At 42.5% G+C, this 25594-nt stretch overlaps 1 protein-coding gene across 2 annotated transcripts in view; it reads left to right on the top strand.

Annotated features, from left to right (window-relative positions):
* The window catches only part of DESI2 (desumoylating isopeptidase 2), a 63510-nt gene extending 40950 nt beyond the window's left edge, over positions 1 to 22560 (top strand). For both annotated transcript variants that reach the window (XM_007990004.3, XM_007990003.3), the window contains exons 3-5: positions 2265 to 2358; positions 4896 to 5037; positions 19113 to 22560. In XM_007990004.3, coding sequence (XP_007988195.1) covers positions 2265 to 2358; positions 4896 to 5037; positions 19113 to 19346 — 470 coding nt within the window. In that variant the 3' untranslated portion in view covers positions 19347 to 22560. The remainder of the gene's footprint in view (positions 1 to 2264; positions 2359 to 4895; positions 5038 to 19112) is intronic.
* The last annotated feature ends 3034 nt before the right edge of the window (positions 22561 to 25594 follow it).

Below are 25594 nucleotides of genomic sequence, written 5' to 3' on the forward strand. Positions count from 1 at the left end.
TCTCATATATATTGGACCTCCTAAGAAACCTTGCACTTCGAAAATAGCATAATAAAAACAATAATTTTGGTTGGAAAGGTTGGTGATACAAAGTGTCAGACTTGAAATACCAATTTCCTGAGGGAATTTCAGTAATTAATTTGGTTTGTAGACCTATAAGTCTATAAAATCTATAAGTTTTTGAAGTCTAAAAACATTGCTGAACAAATCCGGCCATGATTACATCTAATCATGCCCTTTGTCACTAACTCAGCCCTCTTCATTCTTGTTATTCTTTATTAGGATAAACATGTCAGGAATCACTCAAACCAAGCAGCTATGTGTTCAACAGTTTTTTTTCTTCTGTTCTAATTCCTACTCTTGATGCAAGATAATCTACCCCTGATCAAGTTGTAACTAATAGTAATGGTCTGCGTAAGACAGATCACATTGCTGATTCATTTAATCTATCATTTTTGAATTATAAACTAACCCTATAGCAGAAATGCCTGTGTTCACTTCAGCTGGGCAGTCTTTGTGACCTCTTAGAATATATTACTGCACTTTACTCAGGGTTATCCCTGAACACTATACACCAGTTTTAACCAATATGAAGAAGAGACTCATTTACTTAAATGTGTCAGTGTGGTGGTTATACTCTTTTTTATATTCCATTTTACCTGTTTCCAGGTGCAATTTAGCATATTAAATGTTTGCTATACAAATCTGCTATTTAAAGCTCTATTTTACTTGAAAGTCTGCATCTACCAAATAATCCCAAGAAATACTGAGGGGCTCTTGCTGAAAGTTTCATGCTTGGGAGTATTGCCGTGGGTGGGATCATAGTCTGTGGGGTTACTCTTTTGGTTGATTTGGCTTTTGCCACATTTGCATGTGTATTTCTTGAATTTGTATGATGTATTACCATTTTTAAAATGCTACAAATTTGGGACCACATGATCATGGTGGGTTAGATAAGGGCAGGTGGCATCTTCTCCATTTTTCAGCTGAAGAAACTGAGGCCCAAACCTGCTGAAAGTCATAATGCTAATAATTAACTAAAACTTGAACCCAAATATTCCTGTATGCTAGTCCATGGCTCTATTATCTGCCTAATGATTGCTCCCCTTCATAAAATAATTTAGTAATAATTAGAAACATGTTTCAAAACATGTTCTTGTAAATTTAGTAAAGCTAGAATCAAATATTAATATATTTCTGAAAATTAGTGATTGCTTTTTATAAAAGAATGGATCTATGACTTTCCTTGTTATAATTGAGAAAGTTAAGAATCCAAATATAATCTTACCCTTTCCAACGTGATAATCTACAATATTTTGTAAAATTTTGTCACTAAAAAACTTTAAAAATTGTATTTCAAAATAGCCACTTTATTTCTCAAACTACATTGTTGCTTTTTTTGGACAGGTCTGAATTAAAAGTAAATTTATTATCTGCCTGTTCTTTCCTGTGCTTTGTTCTAAGACCTTTTACGGTTATATTTTTAAAGTCATGAAGTTGATTTAAACATGGTTTGGAATTATTTAAATTTGTCTACTAAGACTTAGCCACTAAAATATGTAAGTGAGATAACAGAAAATTATAGGAATTTTTTTTATCTAAAATTATTCTCCATTTTGTTTTCTAGAGTTTGTATCTGATGTACAGTTTGTATTGGATGTACAGTCAAAAAATAGTTTATCCTAGCTAAAAGACTTGCTGTGGAGATTGGATGAGAGGGTGGGTAGGTATATGTGTTAATTTGGCAGTTTATTTTTTTCTTAAATGAAGAGAATTGAGTAGTGTTTTAGGTTTAGTAATGTTCCACCCTACTCAAAGGTAAACCAAGAGTCTTTATCCCAGAAACCATGAAACTCATGGTTACTAGACAGTTTCTCCAGTAAGATATGTGTTTGAAATTAGATCACTTTAATTTAGAAAGTGGCGAAACACTGAACTGACCACCTACCTAGATTGGCATGATATAGACATGCAGAGAGAACTGTATATACCTTTGTGTGTTAGTCACACTCTTTTTGCCATTATAAGAAAGGAAAATATGGCAGTCAAGAATATCTTTGAGTGTCTTCTGTTATTTGAGTTTTGGGTCTTTTGTGACAACTGTTTATACAAGTAATAGCTAAGTGAGATATTTGTGAAAGCATTTTATAAACTAAAAAATATTTAGATGGTGTCACTGTTGTCCTCAATTATTAAAGCTAATTCAGCATTCTGGTTAAATTTTATGTGATACATACTAAAAATCATGAGTTTTCTCTTTTCAGAATTTGCTTATGGTGGCCATCCTTACCCCTTTTCTGGAATATTTGAAATTTCCCCAGGAAATGCTTCTGAACTAGGAGAAACATTTAAATTTAAGTAAGTAGGGAGGATAATTTTTATTACACTGTCTTAGGTGCCATAGCTTGTTTTCAGGTAAACAGAATTCATTCTGTAAATCAAAACAAACCCAAGAAGTTAAAAATGTCTCTTTAACTTTGTTTAAATTGCTGACATTTTATATAACTCAGGTTTGCCTCAGGAAACCCACTTCTTTTCCTTTTTTTTTTTTTTTTTTTTTTGAGATGGAGTCTCACTCTGTCTCCCAGGTTGGAGAGAAGTGGCGTGATCTCGGCTCACTGCAGCCTCCGCCTTCTAGGTTCAAGCAGTTCTCCTGCCTCAGGCTCCCAAGTAGCTGGGATTACAGGCGTGCGCCACGACGCCCGGCTAATTTTTGTATTTTTAGTAGAGACGGAGTTTCACCATGTTGGCCAGGCTTGTCTTGAACCCCTGTCCTCAGGTGATCCACCTGCCTCAGCCTCCCAAAGTGCTGGGATTACAGGCGTGAGCCACCGCGCCCAGCCCAGGAAACTCCTTTCTAATGATTTCTTCCCCTCAATCTCCTGTTTGAAAGGAGAAAACGTTTTATTGTGACCTACCTAGCAAATTAAAAATGTCTTTATTGTCCCAATGCAAGGGACACTTTATACGTTTGAAATAACTAAACAGTTGATTAGCGTAGAATCCATTGTTAAGGTACATGTATTACCTGTAATGATAAACCTAAAATATATGGATGTAAGTGTTCACTGGAGTCTTATGAGTAATAAAAACAGTGAGAATATAATTTTTTTTTATTTATACTTTAAGTTCTAGGGTACATGTGCACAACGTGCAGGTTTGTTACATAGGTATCCATGTGTCATGTTGGTGTGCTGCACCCATCATCTCATCGTTTACATTAGGTATTTCTCCTAGTGCGATCCCTCCCCCAGGCCCCCACCCCACGACAGGCACCGGTGTGTGATGTTCCCCACCCTGTGTCCAAGTGTTCTCATTGTTTGGTTCCCACCTATGAGTGAGAACACGGTGTTTGGTTTTCTGTCCTTGTGATAGTTTGCTGAGAATGAGAATATAAATGTTAATAATCAAATTTTCATTCCTTAATTGAGGTTTGTATTTAAAGTGATATTTAGGGCCGGGCTCAGTGGCTCACGCTTGTAATCCCAGCACTTTGGGAGGCCAAGGTGGGCGGATCACCTGAGGTCAGGAGTTCGAGATCAGCCAGGGCAACATGGTGAAACCCCGTCTCTACTAAAAATTCAAAATGAGTCGGGCGTGATGGCATGTGCATGTAATCCCAGGTACTTGGGAGGCTGAGGCAGGAGAATCGCTTGAACCCGGGAGGCGGATGATGCGGTGAGCCAAGATTGCACCACTGCACTCCAGCCTGGGCAACAAGAGTAAATCTCCATCTCACCAAAAAAAAAAAAAAAAAAAAAAAAAGAGTGATATTTAGAATGTTAGTTTCAAGGAGCTTTAAACTTCTGGGCCTATAATAGATGGCTTGCCAAGTGAAAAACAGACAGTGAAATGGGGTTTCAACATTAAACTTCAGTAGAGAGCTACACATTAAGCCCTCTACTAACTTCATAGTTCTCTTAGCCTATCACTGAATTGAAAGATTTCCGCACAGAAGTGCTATGATACTATCCTGAATCCACTCCTTTGGGCTCTTTTGGCAAGACTACTTGATAAAAGAATTTTCTAAGTATTTTCAGGTTTCTTGGATGCCTAACTTATCTGACTAAAATTCCACTTTCTCTTGGATAATGTCTGTCGCCTTTCCAAGGTAGTAGTTTGGAGTCCTTTTTATTTTTGTTTGTTTAGAGATGGAGTCTTGCTCTGTCATCCTGGCTGGAGTGCAGTGGTACAATCTCGGTTCACTGCAACCTCTGCCTCCTGCATTCAAGCGATTCTCCCACCTCAGCCTCCCGAATAGCTGGGATTACAGGCACCTGCCATCGTGCCTGACTAATTTTTGTATTTTTGTAGAGACGTTGGCCAGGCTGATCTCGAACTCCTGACCTCAGGTGATCTGCCCACCTTGGCCTCCTGAAGTGCTGGTATTACAGGCGTGAGCCACCATACCTGGCCAGGGTCCTTGTTTTTAGAAAACATCTAGTCAGGTTTGACAGTTTGTCTCAATGCGGCACAGTGACAGATAAAAGTTTGTTTCTAGGCAAGATGATGTCCAGCCCTTCAATGGCAAGTGAGATTATGCAGGAATATTTGCAGCAGGGATCTGGTTCTCTAACAATATAACTACGGATAGTTGTGAAAATAACTGTAATATTACATTTTACGCAGGGACATATATTTCATAAAGAAAATGACTTGTGCTTTTGTAGTATTCATAGGTAATATACTTAAGAATTTATTGCAGAAAAGTAGAAACTAAAATAGCACTTTTAAAGTATCTTGTTTCACTTTTAGTCTTGTTATATTAACCCTGATTTGTTATGTCAATCATAATATTCCTGGAAATAAGCAAGTATTTAAACATGCTTTTTATAAATATTTGACACAACTACGTCCTTATTTTTCTTTCTCTTTTTTTCTTTTTGTTCTTTAAGAGAAGCTGTTGTTTTAGGGAGCACGGACTTCCTAGAAGATGATATAGAAAAAATTGTAGAAGAACTGGGAAAAGAATACAAAGGCAATGCTTATCATTTAATGCATAAAAACTGCAATCATTTTTCTTCAGCTTTATCAGAGGTAAACTAAATTTTATCCTAAAAGTTCTTCAAATAAATATTTGCTATCCCACTATACTTGATATCCCACTATGTTCGAACTTGATTCGTTTCTTTTCTGATTTTTTGTGTTGTATGAAATATGGTATTGTATTTCAATCTTGTATGAATGACCTTTCCAGAGTTGGTAACTTGAGAGTCTGCACAGTTTTAAATGGTAATTCTATTCATTACTTTGCAGTGAGTAGAGAGTAAGTACAAATAATGGTCTCTTCTTATTTTATTACAGCCTGAAACTTTCGCTTTAAAAAAGTAAATGCCTAGAGACTTCTGCTGCTTAGTCGCTAAGGTTTCTCTTTTGCTGAATTTTTTTTCCTGGCTCTTATTTTAATAAGTAATTCATGTCTTCCATCTTGAAATTTTCTTCTGGTAACATAACACATAGGCACTTACTTGCCTTCTCAATTCTTGAATCCCAAGCAGAAGATCAAAACTAGGTCAAAATTAAAGAACCATAAAAAGAAAATGGAGGAAAGAAATTTAAAAGATTGTAAAATAAGGTCTAGAGAATTGGCACTTGAAACAGCTTCCCAGCTTTCTGATTCTTAGCAGATGGTTGCAGTGGCAGCATCTAGGTACCACAGAAATTGTGAAGGGTGTAAAGGAGAAAACGAGCTGCTATTTCAGTGACCTCCTCTGCAGAAATGCTTAGTTCCTTGGCCCTTTTTACTTACCTCATGGCTTCTACAATACAGCTTTCAAACAACTCTAACAGTCTGTTACCATGCTACTCAAAGTGTGTTTTGTGGACCAGCAGCATCAGCATCTCCTAGAAATTTGTGAGATATGTGTTATCTCTGCCCCACCAGAGATACACTGAATGCAAATCTGCATTTTAACAAGATCCCGAATGACTCATATGAACCTAAAAGCTCGAGAAACACCTCTAGTCTAGTGGATGCATCAGTACCATAGAAGTGACCTAGTCAGTTTTCAGACAAGTGGGGAGGTAGTTCTCAGCTTTCTTGACCCCACACATTACATTTGTATGGAATGCATTCAAAGATCCATTGAGTGCTAAAATTGGTGAAGAAATAGACAGCATCCTAATCTACTCTTATTTTTCAGACAAGGAAACTGACCCCAATTGGGAAAATGACTTACTAAAGATTGTCATGGAGAATTCAGATTACGCCTGACTTCTTACTCCAGTGCTTATTATACTTTATCATTACTTCCTCTGGTTCTAATTTATTCTGTCCTTCAAAAACATTCAGAACTTTATTGAGCATCTACACCACCACATCAGCCCTGGTCTAACCCCAAAACCATTTTGCATTTGGGGCCCAAAGAGCAATTCTAGATGTCCCTGGAGCCATCTTTTTAGGCCACAGTTTTTATGCCTTTCCCCATATGAGTGCTGATTTTTTTTTTTTTTTTTTTTTTTTTTGAGACGGAGTTTCATTCTTTATTGCCCAGGCTGGAGTGCAGTGGCACCATCTCGGCTCAGCACAACCTCTGCCTCCCGGGTTCAAGCAATTCTCCTGCCTCAGCCTCCCGAGTAGCTGGGACTACAGGCATGTGCCACCACGCCCGGCTAAGTTTGTATTTTTAGTAGAGATGGGGTTTCTCCATGTTGGTTAGGCTGGTCTCGAACTCCCAACCCCAAGTGATCTGCCCACCTCAGCCTCCCAAAGTGCTGGGATTACAGGCGTGAACCACCATGCGTGGCCTAGTGCTGAACTGTTAAACTGGGAGACCCAGAAGTTAAGTGGCTTGACCAAGGTGACCTCGCCTGTTAGTGGCAGTGCTGGAACTAGAATTCTGGACAGTGAGAGATAAGGAGCTATTTTAGTAAAATAAGGTATATATTCCATTAAATGGAAGTATCAGCTCTTGCCTATTGTGAAATGTACAAGTTACCTTTGGAATTTGAAATGATGGATGCAACTCCCATATTATGAAGCCAAGTAAATGGATATTGGGCACTCTGACGAAGTTCAGTGAAACTGGTATGCTTTTCTCTTTGACAACATAGTGTGGGGATGTATGTTGTATAACCAGTTGCAAATAAGCACAATCATCACTGTATTAATGGTTGTTGATATATGTACTCTTCTGTTAATATTGTTCGTAAAAATTCTAAGAATTATTTAACACCATAATGTTATCAGTTCCAATGCTTCCTCTACAGCAGGGATTAGCAAACTACTGTAGCCTGGCCTTCAAACCAACACCAGCGTGTCACCTGTCCTTGTACAGCCTGCAGGCGAAGATGGTTTTTACATTCTTTTTAAGGATTGAAAAAAGCCAAAAGAGTACTATATGGTGACATGTATCAATTATGTAAAGTTCAAACTTCAGTATTCATAAAGTTCTTTTTTTTTTTAAATCAGAACATGTATTGCATGACTAACCATTGAAATTCCTAAGATGAACTGGATGCGGCAGCAGCCGCCCTCTTGGGTTTAGGTGGTGTTCCTTCATGGAAACCATGCCTGTATCTGCAGTATACAGTTTTTAGGTGCCTCATTCGACCAGTCCTGGTGGCATTTCGTCTTAGCCTTGGCACTGTAGTTATACTTTCTCTTGCGCTTGGCGGGGTAGCCACATTTGCCACAGGTCGACTTCTGAGGGTGGTAGCCTTAGAGCCACAGCGGCGGCACGTGTGCATCTTATTGCGACACTTTCCAAATGATGATGTTGCCTTCGTCACCTTGCTTCTGCGGCTGAGACCAGAGAGGTTCTTTAAGTTTTATTAGAACACAGCCATGCTTATTTGTGTACCTGTTTTCTTGACTGCTTTCCGGCCGCAGTGGCAGAATTGAGTAGTTGCAGCAACGATTTATGGCCTGTAAAGCCCAAAATACTTACTGTTTGACCCTTCACAGAAAAAGTTTGCCAGCCTCTACTCTGCAAGATAGGTCTCTTCGAATTGGGTGCTAATTGGCTTAAACATTGAGGAAAGTTATCTTACAACACAAGTCCAGAATAAGGCAGGCTACATTCCAATGTGGTCAGTGTCTCAACTGTGAGTGTCATAGGGATGTAAGGTCTTTATTCATTTCTCTAAACCGCCATCCTTGGGATGTTGGCCCTACCCCCGGGCCAGCTCCCTTTATGGGTTTTAGATAGAGGTAACAATTTTAGCACAACATCCAGAGGGAGACTATGTCTCTCTCCCTTTGGAAACAGTGAAACTCTTTCTGGAATTCCCTTTTCCCTAACCTTCCAAAAGCATCCATGTTTTACAGCCAGAATTGTGTCAGATGCCTAATTATGAACCAGGCACTAGCAAAAGGACTGGCATTACCATTACTAAGTGCCACTCGTCTAATCTAAATGTCTTTTTAAAATTAATATTTTCGGCCAGGCGTGGTGGCTCAGACCTGTAATCCCAGCACTTTGGGAGGCCAAGGTCGGGGGATCACAAGGTCAAGAGATCAAGACCATCCTGGCCAACATGGTGAAACCTCGTCTCTAACTAAAAATACAAAAATTAGCTGGGCATGGTGGCAGGTGCTTGTAATCCCAGCTACTCAGAAGGCTGAGGCAGGAGAATCGCTTGAACCCAGGAGGCAGAGGTTGCAGTGAGCAGAAATGGTGCCGTTGCACTTCAGGCTGGGCAACAAGAGCAAAACTCCATCTCAAATAAATAAAATTAATATTTTCAGTAGAAAATTCAAAACATATAAAAGTAGAATAATATAGTGAGCCCCTATATAACTGTCACTTAGATACCACTCCGGCCCCAAATTGTTTTGAAACAAATCCCAGATTTCATTTAGAGACAGGGTCTTGTTATTGCCCAGGCTGGAGTGCAGTGGTGTGATCATAGTTCATTGCAGCTTGGAACTCAGGCTTAAGTGATCCTCCTGCCTCAGCCTCCCAACTAACTGGAGCTACAGGCACATGCCACTATGTACAGCCAGTTTTTGTATTTTTTGTGAAGATGGGGTTGCATGATATTGCCCAGGCTGCTTTGGAACTCCTGGACTCAAGCAATCCTCCCACCTCAGCCTCCCGAAGTCCTGGGATTATCTGCATGAGCCACCGCACCTGGCCTAATTTCAAGTATCAATATATCACTCTGCATCTCTGAAAGATAAAGATTCTTTATAACATAACCACATTATGTCATCACTCCTAAAATTAACTCCTAATCACTCCACAGATTAACATTATTTCTTAATATTATCCAAATAAACAATGTTCAGATTTCCCCAATTGTCATAATTTTTTAATGGTTAGTTTGAATCCAGATATAAACAAAAGTTCATATAGCTGGTCACCCTGAGATAATTCCCCATAGAAAAGGCAAGATAGCTGGGCACAGTGGCTCACACCTGTAATCCCAGCACTTTGGGAGGCTGAGGCGGGTAGCTTGCTTGAGCACACAGGTTCAAGACCAGCTTGGGCAACATGGCAAAACCCCATCTCTACGAAAAATACAAAAATTAGCCAGGCATGGTGTGTGCGCCTTGTAGTCCCAGCTGCTTGGGAGGCTGAGGTAAGAGGATGGCTTAAGCCCAGGAGGCAGAGGTTGCAGTGAACCAAGATGGCACCACTGCACTTCAGCCTGGGTGACAGAGCAGGATAGATGCTTGATTTTTTTCCCCCTGTACTTGTTTTCAAAAAACAAGTTGGTTCCTGTATAGAAGAGTTAACTAACATAGGCCTAAAACTGCTGTCCTTAGAAAGGCCTGCCTGCAGGATTGGCCCTAAGCTGGCGTCTGGGAGGTTGGACTTCTGTAAGGTTCTTATTCCTAGAACTGAGAAGAGTGACTCCCTTCGCCTAACCTGTTGGTACAACTAATTTGGTTTATGCTAAAAACCTGCTTTCCCTGTGGGACTCTGGGATTTTGGCAGAGGACACCTACAAGACCAGCACCCAATAAAAGTCTTGGGTACCAAGTCTGTAATGAACTTCCCTGGTAGCCATTTCACATATGTCACAAACCATTGCTGGGAGATTAAGCGTGCACATCCTACCTGACTCTACTAGGAGAAGATCCTTCAAGCTTGTGCGTGCTTTCCTCTGGACTTTGCCCTATGTATATTTTCCCTTTGCTGATTTTGTTTTGTATATTTTTGTTGTAATAAGTCATAGTCCTGAGTATGCTATGCTGATCCCTGAGTCCTAGCAAATCACCAAACCTGGGGGCGGTTGTGGAGACCTTTGACTCACAGAAATGTAACAAAAGGACTGGCCAGGCACGGTGGCTCACGCCTGTAATCCCAGCACTTTGGGAGGTTGAGACGGGCGGACCACTTGAGGTCAGGAGTTCGAGACCAGCCTGGCCAATATGGTGAAACCCCGTCTCCACCAAAAATATAAAAAATATAAAAAATTAGCCTGGTGTGGTGGTGCATGCCTGTAATCCCAGCTACTCAGGAGACGGAGGTTGCATTGAGCCGAGATCGTGCCACTGCACTCCAGCCTGGGTGACAGAGCGAGATTCTGTCTCAAAAAAAAGGACGGAGGAAAGAAAGGCTGAAATGGGTGGAGGATGGAAAACCTTTGATGTCTGGATGATCTGAAACAGCAGCTGAGCTGTTGCCTGTGAAAGGTAAAAGTTACCTGTGGAGTTTGAAATGACAGATCCAACTCCAGGAGAACTGACTCACCAGATCACCTGGCTACTTTGGGCCATGCTGGTTATGGTGAGGAGAAAAAGGAAGTATAGCCCAGGTAATGTAATACCTTCAGTTTTTGTTCTCTCCAGGAAGAAAGAAAAAAGGCCCAAAAATTCCCAAAGACGAACTTTGGTTGGGCCAAAAATGTTAAACATTGATGGCATGCTTTCCTCACAAGTAGGAGGAAAAAAGGTTGAATCAGTTCTCAGGGCTGGAGCAAAGTAAAAAAGGGCAGGGGACATACTTCAGTAGTTAGCCTACCTGCACGCCCTCAACCCCATTCCAACTAGGGTCTCCTCCGCAACTGTAATATTAAAACTTCTGCTAAATTGACTGCAAGGGGTTGAATACATCTACAGTGAGGAAGGTGTCGGGCCAGGGTGGGGCGGTGGAGGGCAGTCAATGGCCTTGTATTTTACAGTTATTACATCTGTGGATATATGCTAGTAGTTGATGTAAAATGTTTTATGCTTGTAATGTCGCAGATGGTAGAGGGATTAGCTCAATAAGGCAGTGCTGCAAAGAAAAAGTTAATGGGACACAACTTCCTTGCTTTTTGCTGCTGTAGGATAGATGGAAATTTAAATCCTTTGTTGAAAGCAAAATATATCTCACAGCTGATATTTACTATGATTGTTCCCCATTGGAGCCTCTGGAAAAAGACAAACACTTTTAAGAGTTTTTAAAGCAGTTTTTTGTTTTGTTTTGTTTTGTTTTGTTTCTGACGGAGTCTCGCTCTGTGGCCCAGGCTGGAGTGAGTGGTGCGATCTCCGCTCACTGCAAGCTCCGCCTCCCGGGTTCCTGCCATTCTCCTGCCTCAGCCTCCCGAGTAGCTGGGACTACAGGCGCCGCCACCTCGCCCGGCTAATTTTTTGTATTTTCAGTAGAGACGGGGTTTCACTGTGTTAGCCAGGATGGTCTCGATCTCCTGACCTCGTGATCCACCCACCTCGGCCTCCCAAAGTGCTGGGATTACAGGCGTGAGCAGTTTTTAATTGCAAGTGAGCTCATAGAAAATCAGACGTCTGACCCTAGAGGCTGGTGATTTTCTAGCCTGATGTGCATAATTTTGAGTGGGTCTTAGAAAGCACTTAGGAAAGCTTTGCTTTTTGCTTGGCCTTGGAAACATGACTGGCCCTTCAGCATCTCAGCTTTACTACTGCCAAAGGAAAGTCTGTGGCGTATTTTGGAATCCTGAATTCATAGATCCTAATTGCTTGGACTTGACACTTGAGCTAAAACTTGACATTATCTCCTACACACTATTTCAGTCTTAGCACAAGCTGTGTTAAACTGAAAGAGATACAGGCTCAGGGAATAAGACTTCTACTTGGGGATCAAGGCAGATTTAGGATACCACTCTGTGGGGCTCTTCACTATAAAAGCACGGATGTTGACGGAACTATGGGGATTGTCACAGGTGTCCATGGGAACCGGCTTCTCTGGTGGTACCATACCAAGTCGAACTGCTCATCTGTTCTGTATTTCTGATACAGGGACTGATTGCATTCCCAACTTGTGATTATTGACAAAAGCTGAATGTTGAGGGGAAAGCATATCACTAGGACTGTGACCCCTGTGTCTACCCATCTTACTCTCCACCTCTCTCGGGAAAGTTTCACTGTGTTTACTTGGGACTTCCTGGACAGGCTGCAGTTTGCAACAGCGGACTTACAGTCTGCTGCTACTCTGCTACCTTTCTACTGGTGCACACACCTTAGTAAGGCAGTTTGATTACTAAATGCAGCTGTCTCCAGAAATGGAATGATGCTATAGGCCACTTACTAAATGAATGATCAGGATGAAAGCGGTGAGTGGCTCTCTAAAACCATTTTGAAATATTTTGAAAATTCAAGATTTAATTGTCCAGTTCTGAAACATATATCTTTCTGGTTATGTTATATAAAAATATTTTCCAGCCAGGCGCAGTGGCTCATGCCTGTAATCCCAACACTTTGGGAGGCTCAGACAGGTGGATCACAAGGTCAAGAGATCAAGATCATCCTGGCCAACATGGTGAAACCCCATCTGTACTAAAAATACAAAAATTAGCTGGGCGTGGTGGTACGGGTCTGTAGTCCCAACTACTCGGGAGGCTGAGGCAGGAGAATTCCTTGAACACGGGAGGTGGAGGTTGCAGGGAGCTGAGATTGTGCCACTGCACTCCAGCCTAGCAACAGAGCGAGACCCTGTCTCGAAAAAGAAAAAAAATTCTGTGAAAACTTTTGTCCCCCTTTAATACATCCCTTCCAGACAAAAGGTCTGGATGAGAGTAGAGGACAGTTTTGTAAATGTGAAACTATGACTGCTAAATGGGACATACTGATTTTGTAATAATAACAAAAAACAGGCCGGGCGCGGTGGCTCAAGCCTGTAATCCCAGCACTTTGGGAAGCCGAGACGGGCGGATCATGAGGTCAGGAGATCGAGACCATCCTGGCTAACACGGTGACACCCCGTCTCTACTAAAAAATACAAAAAACTAGCCGGGCGTGGTGGCGGGCGCCTGTAGTCCCAGCTACTCGGGAGGCTGAGGCAGGAGAATGAAGTAAACCCGGGAGGCGGAGCTTGCAGTGAACTGAGATCCGGCCACCGCACTCCAGCCTGGGCGACAGAGCGAGACTCCGTCTCAAAAAAATAAAATAAAATAAAAAAACCAAACACTGGCACCTAGGGAATCTCAAAGGAGGCAAAGACTGATGATCTTTGTTTTTCAATACTGCCTTTCCCCTCTTCCTAAAGAAAAACTTCCCATGCTACCTTTTTAAGATGCTGCAAGCACTTTGAATTCACACAGCCTGCTGAGCCTGTGCTCAAACCTATGAGAGCAGGGAGTGGCCTCAGCGCCTGCATTTCCCACACAGAACACCTCCAGATGTCATCCACAGTCATCAGGCTGATAACCTGATGTCATGAACCAACATGGAACTGACTGTCTTCAGGTAGTCCCTCTGAAACAAAGACTCAAACTAATTTTTCAGGCTGGAGTGGAAACCTGTTTGCCTCTAAACTTTACCCCATGCACCTTTTCCCTTGCGAATTTTGTTTCATATCCTTTCGCTGTGATAAGTCATACCTGTGAATACAGCTATAGGCTATGTCCTGTGAGTCCTCTAAAATCATCAAATCTGGAGGTGAAAAAACTGGGTCTTGGGGATCCCTGACACACTTCCCTAGTATTCTCTAACTGGTTTTTTTCTCCCCGCAAAATATTTTTTCTGTTTTGAAAATTTAGCATCGTGAATATCTCCTCCCCAGATGTAAAAGTATTTGATGTTTCAGATCAGTGTAATGACTGTTTTTGTCCCATCTTTGATACATGGGAGCCTCTTCAAGTTGGCTCGTAAGTCTTTTGATTTGTCCCTAATAATCTTCTACAGCCTTTTGTTTTCTGGTATGTCAAGATATTCCAGGCTCATCTACATATTTTCTACCTCAGAACTGTTTCCTTCTAATAGCAAATATTTAGAAACTTTAATCTGGGCATTAGGTTGCTCACTACTACTGAACTGATAATTGTTTCTAGCTCCTCACCCCCACCAGTAGATGAAACTAGGACTTTTTTTGCAGGTTCATAGTGACGTTTCTACTACACATTTGGGCTACAGCGTTTTTACTTAACCTCATCAATGATACAGCTACATTTTGTCTATCCCATGTCAAAAATCTAAATTCTCAGCAACAAGAAACATAATTGCTGACTTGTTTTACTCCTCTATACCTAAAACAGCTGTAGAATAATAGTGTTACCATAACCGCCACCAATAGGAGTACTAGAAAGTTAAGGTTTTTTTGTCGTTCTTTCATCTTTAGATTGTGGCTTAATAGATACAGTAAAAGTCATGTGTTTTACAGTTAATTGGAATTTTTTTCTATGGGGTTATGATATTTAGCTGAGGAGATTTCCAAGCAAAGTGTAGAAGATGCAGCCTTCCTTGTTGCTTATAGTAAAATGTGAAAAGAACAATAGAGGGAAGAACTATTAAAGCACAAAAAGGAATCAACATTTAATGATTTCGGAAATTTTTCAGCCTATCCAGATTGCAAAAGATGCTGAAATTAGGAGCTTCACTATTAGGAAAGGATGCTACAGAGAAAGCCAAGGGTATGACTAGACCACTTTTTTTTTTTTTTCCTTTAACTGCTGAAGAAATTAAATATGTGACTCCTGGATCCTCTAAACCATCTCAACAGAAACCAAGAATGGAGATGGGATTATTCAGGAAAGATCCGTGGAGGAACATCTTTTCTAATGGAGTCAGTCCCATGACATACGCAAGAGACCCACAGTGTTTTGAGAATATGCTCTATTGGCAGAAACACTGCCAGCTTGGACTGAAAGAGACAGAGAGGGGGTAAAATTAAAGAAGGTGCTTGGACTGTCAAAATTCTACAAGCAGGTAATTGGCTGGAGAAAAAGGGTGACTCAAAGGATAGAATCTCCAGATAGCAGAACCAAGGGCCATAGAAGATTATTCCCAGGCCTTGAAACCTAATGGATGTTCCCTTGTTGGATTCTAAAATTGGGATTAGTAACTCCTTTCTTCCGTTTTCTCCCTTTTGGAATGGGAATGTCTATACATTTTATTCTCTGCCTGTTCCACTATTATATTTTGGGAGCAGCCTATATGCGCTTTTCTCCATTTTGCCTTTTTCACTAATAGTGTATCCTGGAGTGCATTCTGTGGCAATATATAGAAATATTCCTCACTTCTTTCTTTAGCTGAATAGTCTTCCTTGTGTGGATGGACCATAATTTATTCAACATATTAATGGCACTTGGTTACTTTTAGTCTTTTGCTGTTATAAAAAGTATTGTAATGAATAACCCTGTACATACATCTTTTTATTTTTGCCACTGTATCTGTACACTTGATTTTCTAGAAGAGGGACTGCTGGATTGGAGCTTAAATGCAAAATTCATTTTGCTATATAAACCAAATACTATTTGATCACTAGTCACCTAAGAAATACATTTTGCATTGTGACCCAGTTTCCACACACAGAGGCACGTAACTAAGATGTGTCATGGTTACCTTGCTACCTACAATCTGTTTTGTTTTAAAAATTCAGGTAGCGATACTCAATGACCTACTAATGGGTCATGACTCAAGGTTTTAAAAACATTGGCTTGGCCCAGCATGGTGGCTCACGCCTGTAATCCTGGCACTTTGGGAGGCAGAAGCAGGCTGATCACCTGAGGTCAGGAGTTTGAGACCCGCCCGGCCAACATGGTGAAACCCTGTCTCTACTAAAAATAAAATTAGCCAGGTGTGGTGGTACATGCCTATGATCCCAGCTACTCAGGAGGCTGAGGCTGGAGAATCGCTTGAACTGGGAAGCAGGGGTTGCAGCGAGTCCAGAGCGCGCCACTGCACTCCAGCCTGAGTAACAGACTAAGACTAGATCTCAAAAAAAAAAAAAATTTTGGCTTGACCAAGGATTGGTACACTTTTATTTGAAAGAGCCAGGTAATATTTTAGGCTTGTGGACTATTCATGGTCCCAACTCTGCCTCTGCCATTGTAGCCTAAGAGGCATAGGCAATACATAAACAAATAGACACAGCTATGTTTCAGTAAAACTTTATCCACAAAACCAGGTGGCTACAGATAGGACTCTGTTTTAGGCTAATCAAGCCACACCCTCAGGGGTTGGAATGAAGTCAGCTTCACCTGTAGCACTTGGATATATGGAGGAGGGTAGATTACCGAATGAAATTAGGACTTGGGAAGCAGAATGAGGGAAATGGCTGTTGAATAGGCAACAGTCACTATCACTTTAGATAGTCTTAGTCACGACTTACATGATTAACCTCTAAATATGCAGATAACCCTAAATATGTCCCAGTGCTTTTTTTTTTTTGGTGAGACAAAGTCTTGCTCTGTCACCCAGGCTGGAGTGCAGTGGCATGATCTTGGCTCACTGCAACCTCTGCCTCCTGGGTTCAAGCAATTCTCCTGCCTCATCCTCCTGAGTAGCTGTGATTACAGGTGTGGGCCACCACACCTGGCTGATTTTTGTATTTTTAGTACAGACGAGGTTTCACTATGTTGGCCAGGCTGGTCTCGAACTGCTGACCTCAAGTGATCCACCTACCTCCGCCTTCCAAAGTGCTGGGGTTACAGGTGTAAGATACCACTTCACCTGCCCGGCCTGTTTGGCAGCATTTTTAAGAGCAGATATAGTTGATATACACATTTTTGTTTTGTTTTGGAGATGGAATCTCACTGTGTCATCCAGGCTGTAGTGCAGTGGCACAGTCTTGGCTCTCCGCAGCTTCAACCTCCCGGGCCCAAACAATTCCCCTGCCCTAGCCTCCCAAGTAGCTGAGGCTACAGGCACACATCACCACACCCAGTGAGAATGTGTGTGTGTGCATAAACAAGGTCTTACTGTGTTGCCCAGGCTGGTCTTGAACTCCTGGCCTCAAGTAATCCTCCTGCGTTGGACTTCCAAAGTACAGAGATTACAGGCATGAGCCACCGTGCCTGGCCTCGTGTACACATTCTTTAATTTATTATTTTTTTCTGTTTTTTTGAGATGGAGTCTTGCTCTGTCGCCCAGGCTGGAGTGCAGTGGCGTGATCTCGGCTCACTGCAAGCTCCGCCTCCCGGGTTCATGCCATTCTCCTGCCTCAGCCTCCTGAATAGCTGGGACCACAGGCGCCCGCCACCACGCCCGGCTAATTTTTTGTATTTTTAGTAGAGACAGGGTTTCACCGTGTTAGCCAGGATGGTCTCGATCTCCTGACCTCGTGATCTGCCCTCCTCGGCCTCCCAAAGTGCTGGGATTACAGGTGTGAGCCACTGCACCTGGCCCAAATATTTTTAAGTGTCTGCCTGTCTGTACTTCCAGGCAGTGTGATAGGTGCTTGGTAATCAAAAGTGGTTAGCACATACTACCTTCCCTCAAGTGAGACCATCTCACTTTCCCTATAGTTAAGACAGAGACATACTATTTAAAATAAATGTAATAACCATTAAGAGTTAGGACTAAACTTTTAGGAGAAAAGGTACACGTTGTGTAATTATAGGTGCCAGCTTATTAAATTTTAGCTAATTTTTAGACATAAGGTTCTTTGAAACCTCTTTCCAAAGTTATTACCTACGATATGCAGATATCTAAGATGGTACTCTGAGATCACGTGATCATAATCTTGGGTATAATTGGAGGCAAAAACAAAGTGGCAGTGGGGCATGAATGGAAGCCCAGTCCATTGTCTGCACAAGAGGAAGAGGATAATAAAGAATAAAGTTAGGGGCATAGAATAGACCCAGTTCTTACTATTTGAAATAGGAGTGGGGGGAGGGTTCAGGAGTCCTAAGGAAAGTGTAAGGGCGGGAAGTGGGAAATACAGACACAGATCAGTCAGCGGGGTGGGTTCCTCCTGGCACAGGTTTCTACCCCTGCTAGTATCTTCAGACTGAAACGTGGCCAGGCTTCCATGCCTTGTCTGACTCCAGGCCTGCTTCCGCAGAGGAGTCACGGAGCCAGGTCTTCATTTGGGAAAACGTGTGTGTGTGTGTGTGTGTGTGTGTGTGTGTGTGTGTGTGTGTGTGTGTGTCGGAGTCTCACTCTGTTGCCTAGGCTGGAGTGCAGTGGTGTGATCTCAGCTCACTGCAACCTCTGCCTCCCAGATTCAGGCGATTCTCCTGCCCCAGCCTCCCGAGTAGCTGGGAGTATGGGTGTGCACCACCATGCCCTGCTCATTTTTTGTATTTTTAGTAGAGACGGGGTTTCATCATACTGGTCTGGTCTCGAACTCCTGATCTCGTAATCCGCCGGCCTCAGGCTCCCAAAGTCCTGGGATTACAGGTGTGAGCCACTGCACCTGGCCCACACTTTTTTTTTTTTTCTTTGAGACACTATCACCCAGGCTGTTTTTTCTGGACCAGGATGAGCTCCTTGAAACAAGTGAGTCAGGGAGAGAAGTAAAGGGGTAAAATGTAGACCAGGAAAAAATGGAGTGATAGACACTGGAGGAAAGGGGAAAGTCGAAAAGAATCTGTGAAAAAGGAGAATTCACAAATAGGAAAACATCCAAGATTGACTCTTCCAATTGCCTGGGGCTTCTGCTACTCTAATAGTACATTGTATTAACAAGCGCCTTCTATGTGTTCCAAGTGCTTTTCAGTGTGTCTCCCAGCAGTTGCAGAGATCAAAGAAAGGAACCAAGTGAAATTAGCTCGATTTCAGATATGAAAAGTAAGCAACTCGACAAGGTTCTTTAGAAAGGAAGGAATGGAGCCAAGAGTAGGGACCCCAGGTCCTGAGTCAAGAGCCCCAGGTCCTGAGTCAAGAGCTGTTTGTTATCAAAAGCCTGGAGTAACACCACTGAAGGCCACTCTGCAGTGGCTTCTCTGTAAGCCACCTCCCTCCTCCCACCCTGCACTCCCTGGCAGTGGACCAGGTAATCTTAACCTCTCTTACCTAATACAGAACTCTTTCTCTTCTGTAGATTCTCTGTGGGAAAGAGATTCCTCGCTGGATCAATCGACTTGCCTACTTCAGCTCCTGTATACCCTTTCTACAGAGTTGCCTCCCGAAGGAGTGGCTCACGCCCGCAGCCCTGCAGTCTAGTGTCAGCCAAGAGCTCCAGGATGAACTGGAGGAAGCAGAGGATGCTGCCGCATCCGCTTCCGTGGCAAGCGCTGCAGCAGGCTCCAGACCCGGGCGCCACACTAAACTATAAATGTCTCCAAAGTCACACATTCAGAACTGTCTCTGGCAGTCGAATATCACTAGAGAAAAGTAAATAGAGAAGCATCCTTTGGATATTTTGTATGCAAAGATGGCTCTCCCCCAAATCCCAGTTTTTCAGCTCAGGATTATATTTGTAATCAAAAAAAAAAAAAAATCACTTGGCGCAGGAGGGAGAACTTTGTAAGAAGCTGCCCTCTGTTTTTTTTACCCACTCGTCAATCTGGATTTACTTCTTCTGTTTTCTACAAGCTCTATGTTAAGTTATGTTTACAGTATTTTGTATCGCTGTTTACAAATCTTGCATGGACTCCTGCCACGTGAAAGAGAAAATCTCCGTGTCTTCAAAAATTAGGCAGGTAATCTTTGTATACTTCTGACAATTGCCAGATCCATGGCATAAATAATAGGCACACAAAAAGGTACTTACAGTTATAGTCACCGTCACCTGCTTAAGAATGGTCTTTTAGATTTGTGTTTGTTTTGTTAAAGCTGTTGGCACCAGGATGCAGAGAACCAGACTGGCCTCAGGTGAAGGAGCACACAGCCCTGAGGGCTTGGAACCCTGGGTCCAGTTCCTCTTCACACCCCCTTCCACTCTGAGTAGCACATCTCCCCAGGTGCCCATGGAACACCTGCTTTCATCCCAAATATCCGTCCACCTAGGCGGGGTGATATGTTCTTACGTCTCTCTGACTTTGATGCCACTCATTCTATAGTTTAGATGTTTTTCATTCAAGATACTCTTGGTAGTAACTGACGAATGTGTTGCACATGCTGGGGGAGGGGCTTCATTTTTACACATGGATTTCCTCCTTGCACAGGATTTTGATGGCATAGAAATATCCTAAGTGGTAGCCTTCCGAGTTAGCAGTGAGTTGACATTCAACTGCTTTTAACTATTCAGGCTACCTTTTATACTAAACCTTGAAAACTAGAATCTAAAGTCCACCCCAAAAAGGTAGTTCTTTGATATTTTGTACTCTTTATGTACCATATCAGAAAGAGTATGTTGGTGTTTGTCATGGGAGTCATTTCACGTCATAATAGAATGCCTAGTCTCATTGACCGATCGTTAAAAAAAATCATATTTGTGTGTCTTAAGATTCATATTTATATGTTCTCTCAAATGTATGTCTCTTATGTAACATACTCTAAGAATGAAATTGTCACCACAGATAAATCCTTGTTAGCAAGGAATCTGTCTGCTCCAGTCTACTCCTAGTTTGACCCTTGGATGTAAGAACCAAGTCATTACATGTCAAATTCAATTTTTCTGCCTTAAGAATGAATGTCCTACGTAAAATATTGGATGCAGTGTAAAATTATCCAAGGCAGTGACTTCAGCTTTATATATATAAAATATAGTTTTAAAGTTATTGACATTTATTTAAACTTTTAGATTGGATTGTTTGCTATTGCTCTGTGTGAGGATACATAATCTTTCAGTAAACTATATTTTTAACTTTTCCATAAGCTGATTTTGATTCATTTTATTAATGTAAGCACACCCTGTTCATAGGGAAAATAAACCTTGGGTTATAAGCATTAGCCTGAGGACAATGAAGCCACTTAACCTGATTTATACTTTCAACTGCTCTGTTTCCAGAGAGGAAAGCCTTTACAAATCACTCTGAGTTCTGTAGGGGGCAGAGCGCTTGTTTCAAGAGGTGTGACAGAAGAAAGGAATATATGAGCGTAATGAGATGTCGACTTGGTTCAGGTCTAAAATTGAGATACGGGCAAAACACTAAGGCTCTAGCAGTGACTTGTTCACTAAAAAGAGTCCTATCCCCAAAGCCCCGGTCAGTACAAAGCCTTGGAGACAGTTTGCTTGTAATATTTTTAATAATGTGAGGAGTACAGTTTTTTTCTAATTCATTCAAGTACATATGATTGAAACCTGGGCTACTGACACACACAGTAGCCATTAGTCAGACACTTCTTGGTGAATATCAGCAACATCCCGTCTGTGCTTAACCAGAATCCAGCGAGTCAGCACACAAGTGATTTTTTTATTGTGTCGTATTTACTTTCATCTGCAGCATTTGGAGTTTAAAAATAATGTCAAGGGTTCTAGTAAAAATAGTGTCCTAAGGCCAATTACCATACTAACAATCAGCAGATAAAATTCTGGACATGAGACTCCTTATAATCTAATTATACCTGAGGTTGAGAAATAAATGTCTTCCCTTAGAAAATCTCATTCAAGTCAGGTTCTTCTCTACAGTTCAAAATTGAGAATGGATTTAATGAACTAGCATTTAGCCAGCTTTTTCTTGCCCTTGGAGAAAAAGAATCATTCTCAACCTGATCTCTGTTAAGAAAAATCCTATATGAACAATCTGGTCATGAATATACATATGGTACGGAGTCTCTCTGTTGTAACCAGGTGGACATGCTTCTCATGGTGGGGTGGACAGTAATACATGTTAGAGGGTCAGAAGCTTCTGGTTTCTGCTGTTTGTTTTAAATACCCTTGGGGGTTTTTTTAACCCTTACAAGGGGAGCATCAGCTTTGGAAAGTGTAAGTGTTGGAGTATAGAAGGCAGTGGTGTATGATCTTAGCCTCTTCCTGATGCCTGAATCCAGCCAGCTGTTGCTCTGACCCACAGCAATAGAGCAAGTTACCCATCACCAGCATTTGTACAGAGCAGGGAATTCTGGTTTTAGTCCGTTGGTAGCATTGTGTGTATGAGGAGATTCAGCACCACAGACAGCTAGCTGCAGGACTCGACATCCATGGCTTCTTTCCATCACAAAACGGGTAGAAACACATTCACTGCTTCAGGGTTCTCATCTGTGTGTCTCCTTATGACTCCATTTCTGTAGGATACTCTGTAACTTTGATATATGCTGTATTTTCTTTAAAAGATTTAGATTTTTGTCCAGCAAGCTAGCCATACAACCATTGTATCTCTTTCTCATCAGTATGGTTTTAGAGCACAGCTCAGTTATTAGGCTTTCATTGTCTACTCTTTCAATACATGTACATCTTTACTGTTTGAAAGGTGTTACAGCTGTCGAAGAATCTTTATGGACCTAAAGATAATTTCTTGTGAAGTTGAATGCAAGTGTACTGTCATTCATAGTGTTTATATCACAATACCAGGAATCTTCACTTTTGCTACCTTGATATAGCATTGGGCTATCATGTTACAACATTGAAATACATTGATTTATTAAATAAATACTTTTATAAGAAATGTTTTATAGTGCTTTCTGACTTTCAGATGACAACTGTTGTGTCTTTGTGTTGGGCGGGGTGGGGAGGTGTATTTTTAAAACCCAAGGCTCCCATGTGCTCGGCAGGAGCATGACGGCCAGCCCCTCCATCCTGTCTTCCTCTCACACGCACATGCACCGTTACTCACTGCATTCCTCTTGTGCGCAGATCTGTGGGCCAGTGCCTTAGCTGTCGGAGAGCATAGCCACACCTGCTCACAGGTAGGAGTGCCAGCCCTGGCTTCTGGGAAATGGAGGCAGAAGGGCAAGCTAGAATGGACTCCTTCCCCGAAGTGCAGGGGACAGACCTGCAGAGGAATAGCCCCAACACATGCACACACACTCCCTTGTGTTGAAGCAGCAAAGCAAGCAGGAGCCTGGGTGAATGAGCTCCTCATTTCCCATGGACCTGTCCTCCAATGCTTGGCACCGCCAACCTGCCCCTTCCCCTTTCTCCTCCACTGGCCTTTCCGCACACTGTGGAGTCATATTTTCCTCTACGAATTCAAAAATTTCTCTTGAATTAACTATTGTTAAATAAATGAATACCAGCCTTTTGTGACCCATCAATGCCTGTCCACTCCACTAAGCAAGAATGATCTATGTACAACTTTACTTGTCCTGGCCTCCAGAACAACAAGCAAAGGGGAGCTCTTCCCCCAGGCTAACACAGGTTCCTGATACTCTCACAAGGAGGTTACAAATTCAAATCTGGTAAAGCAACTTCAGGATCTTGCTTGGAGAAAGAATGCCAAGTATCTGGAGGACAGTGGTCTTTTGTTGTGTATTTTTCATTACCTGCTCCTGAAGTTCTCCTAATCACCCAGATACTGACCTTGTTCTATAATAACTTTGCAGAAGTCAGTGCTAATAAAGATTAACAGCTTCTGGCTATACTTTCCAGGAATTAAATCAGTGGCAGACAGCTACTTACTTATTGAGTCAAAGCCCAGAGCATTGCTGAGGCCTCTCATACCTGCCCCTCGGTCATTCCTTCCTGTCAAAGCCAACAGGGGACGTAAAGAAGAGCCTCCTCTCACCATACTCGGAGGCATTCATCCTCCTGGGAGTAGATGAGCCCCTCTGTATTCCGGAGCCCTGCCGTGATCTGGGAAGGTGTCACGGTCCCATGCTGGTGAGGACTGGTGTAGAATCCCCATCTTTGAGCGCCTCCCTGACACCTGACCCCCTCCCTTAGGAACAGTTGCCTGGTTCTAAGCCACTGGCTACCAGACTGTTTCCTTCACACCCCAGACTTCTAGGTGATCTGTGGGATTTATACCTGGGAAGCCTTCAGGTACATCTGAAGCCCCACCCATTAGGCTGTCTTCGCAGCCTTGTAAATATGTAGACTTGGGAGTCAAGTTCCCAAAGCCACTACACCAGGCTCCTCAAAGTGGAGTGGAGTGAATGAGGCCTGCATTGCTCCACTGGAAGAAGAAGATGCATTTGATAGGGAAGTGAAGAACCAATCAGACTAAGAAAAGCAATTTGGTCTCCCTAGCACTCTCACTCTACGTGGCCAGTGCATATCCACTTCGGCGGGGCTGGGATTTTCAGATCCAAAAACCAGAAGATGTATGGGAGCCAGGCCACAAGACTCAGGCATAAACAAAGACTGAGGAAAACTCTTCAAGCCTTCCTCTCCCTCTGCCAGGATCGGTGAGTAGGTGCCACAGAAATACCCTGGCATTACCCCCCGGCAAGCAGCTAATAATCCACAGAAGGTCACGTTGTGGGTTTTGACGACAAAACAAAAAAAAATGAAAACCTTTACCTCTGCTTTGTGCTTGGGCCCATGCTGAGTACTACACACATTCTTTCATTTTAATTCTCACAACAGCCTATGACATCATTCCTGCTTTACACAAAGACAGTTGCCCAAGACCACACAGATGGCATAGGGAAGGCCCATATTTGAACTCAGCAAATTCTAAAGCATCTCTTCTTTCCATGCAAGCACATACTTCTCTGAAATGACAAATCTGCCCACCCCGGGCCTACTAAATGAGAATCGGCATTTTAGCAAAATCCCCAGGTGATTCATGAGTACATTCATGTTTAAGAAGCACTGCTGCATTTCATAAGACTCGGTTCTGCGTGGTTCCTGGATGAGTTCATGTCAGGCAACCTGAACATGTGGGTGTCTGAAGGACCTGCTAGGTGACTCCCCTCCAAAATTCAGTAGAGGTGCAGTAAGACTTCCTAGATTTTTACTGGTTTGACTCAAGCTACATAAATTATTCAAGGACTACCCACCCCAATAAACATGAACCATGAATTTGAACCCTCTGGTGTTTCTACAGGGAGTAGTTACCTAGAAGCCCCTGATCCATGCACTAAGGATTCAGGACTATTGTCCAACTGAGATCCAACCTCCTGTGAGAGACCGCCAGGGCCAGGCCTTCAGGCGGCCATCCTGTTCACTTGAGTCATCACGGAAAGCCCCGGCCCCCCAGGCCATCCACCCCAGATTCATCCCCAACAACTCTCTACATGCCCTTCTCTGGCCGGCACCCCTGTTCATCCTTGCTGTCCCTGCTTTCCAGTGTGCCCTCTGGAACTCTCAATCTGTGACAGGCAAATGACCCAGCAGACTTCATGTTTTCAAATGTTTCTTGACCTTTCTGCTTTACCCGAAACCTGGCTGTCCCTTCAGAATCTCTCTCCCTAAGTGTACCCTCCATCTCCCAATTGCTGCTTCTAAATAATTTCTCCTCTTCCCTTCAAAACCTCCAGCTCCAGTGAAACCTGTGCTAGCCAGTTCTACGAGCTACTCCCCTTCATTGTCCCTCTTCTTGCTCATACTGTCTTTCTCTCCAGCATTTCGCTGTCGTCACTCTGCACGTTCACGTAGGTGATCTGTCCAATACCCTAGCCCAGTGCTGCTTAACTGGGGCTCTGTCATTTGGGGCAGGACAATTCTTTGTGCTAGGCAATCCTCCACAATATGAGCCTCATGGCATCTCTGCACCCTCCCTGCACGTTACCAGCCTTTACCCCCTCCACAGTCTG

This window comes from Chlorocebus sabaeus, chromosome 25, assembly GCF_047675955.1.
Source record: "Chlorocebus sabaeus isolate Y175 chromosome 25, mChlSab1.0.hap1, whole genome shotgun sequence".
In the NCBI taxonomy this organism is placed as follows: domain Eukaryota; kingdom Metazoa; phylum Chordata; class Mammalia; order Primates; family Cercopithecidae; genus Chlorocebus; species Chlorocebus sabaeus.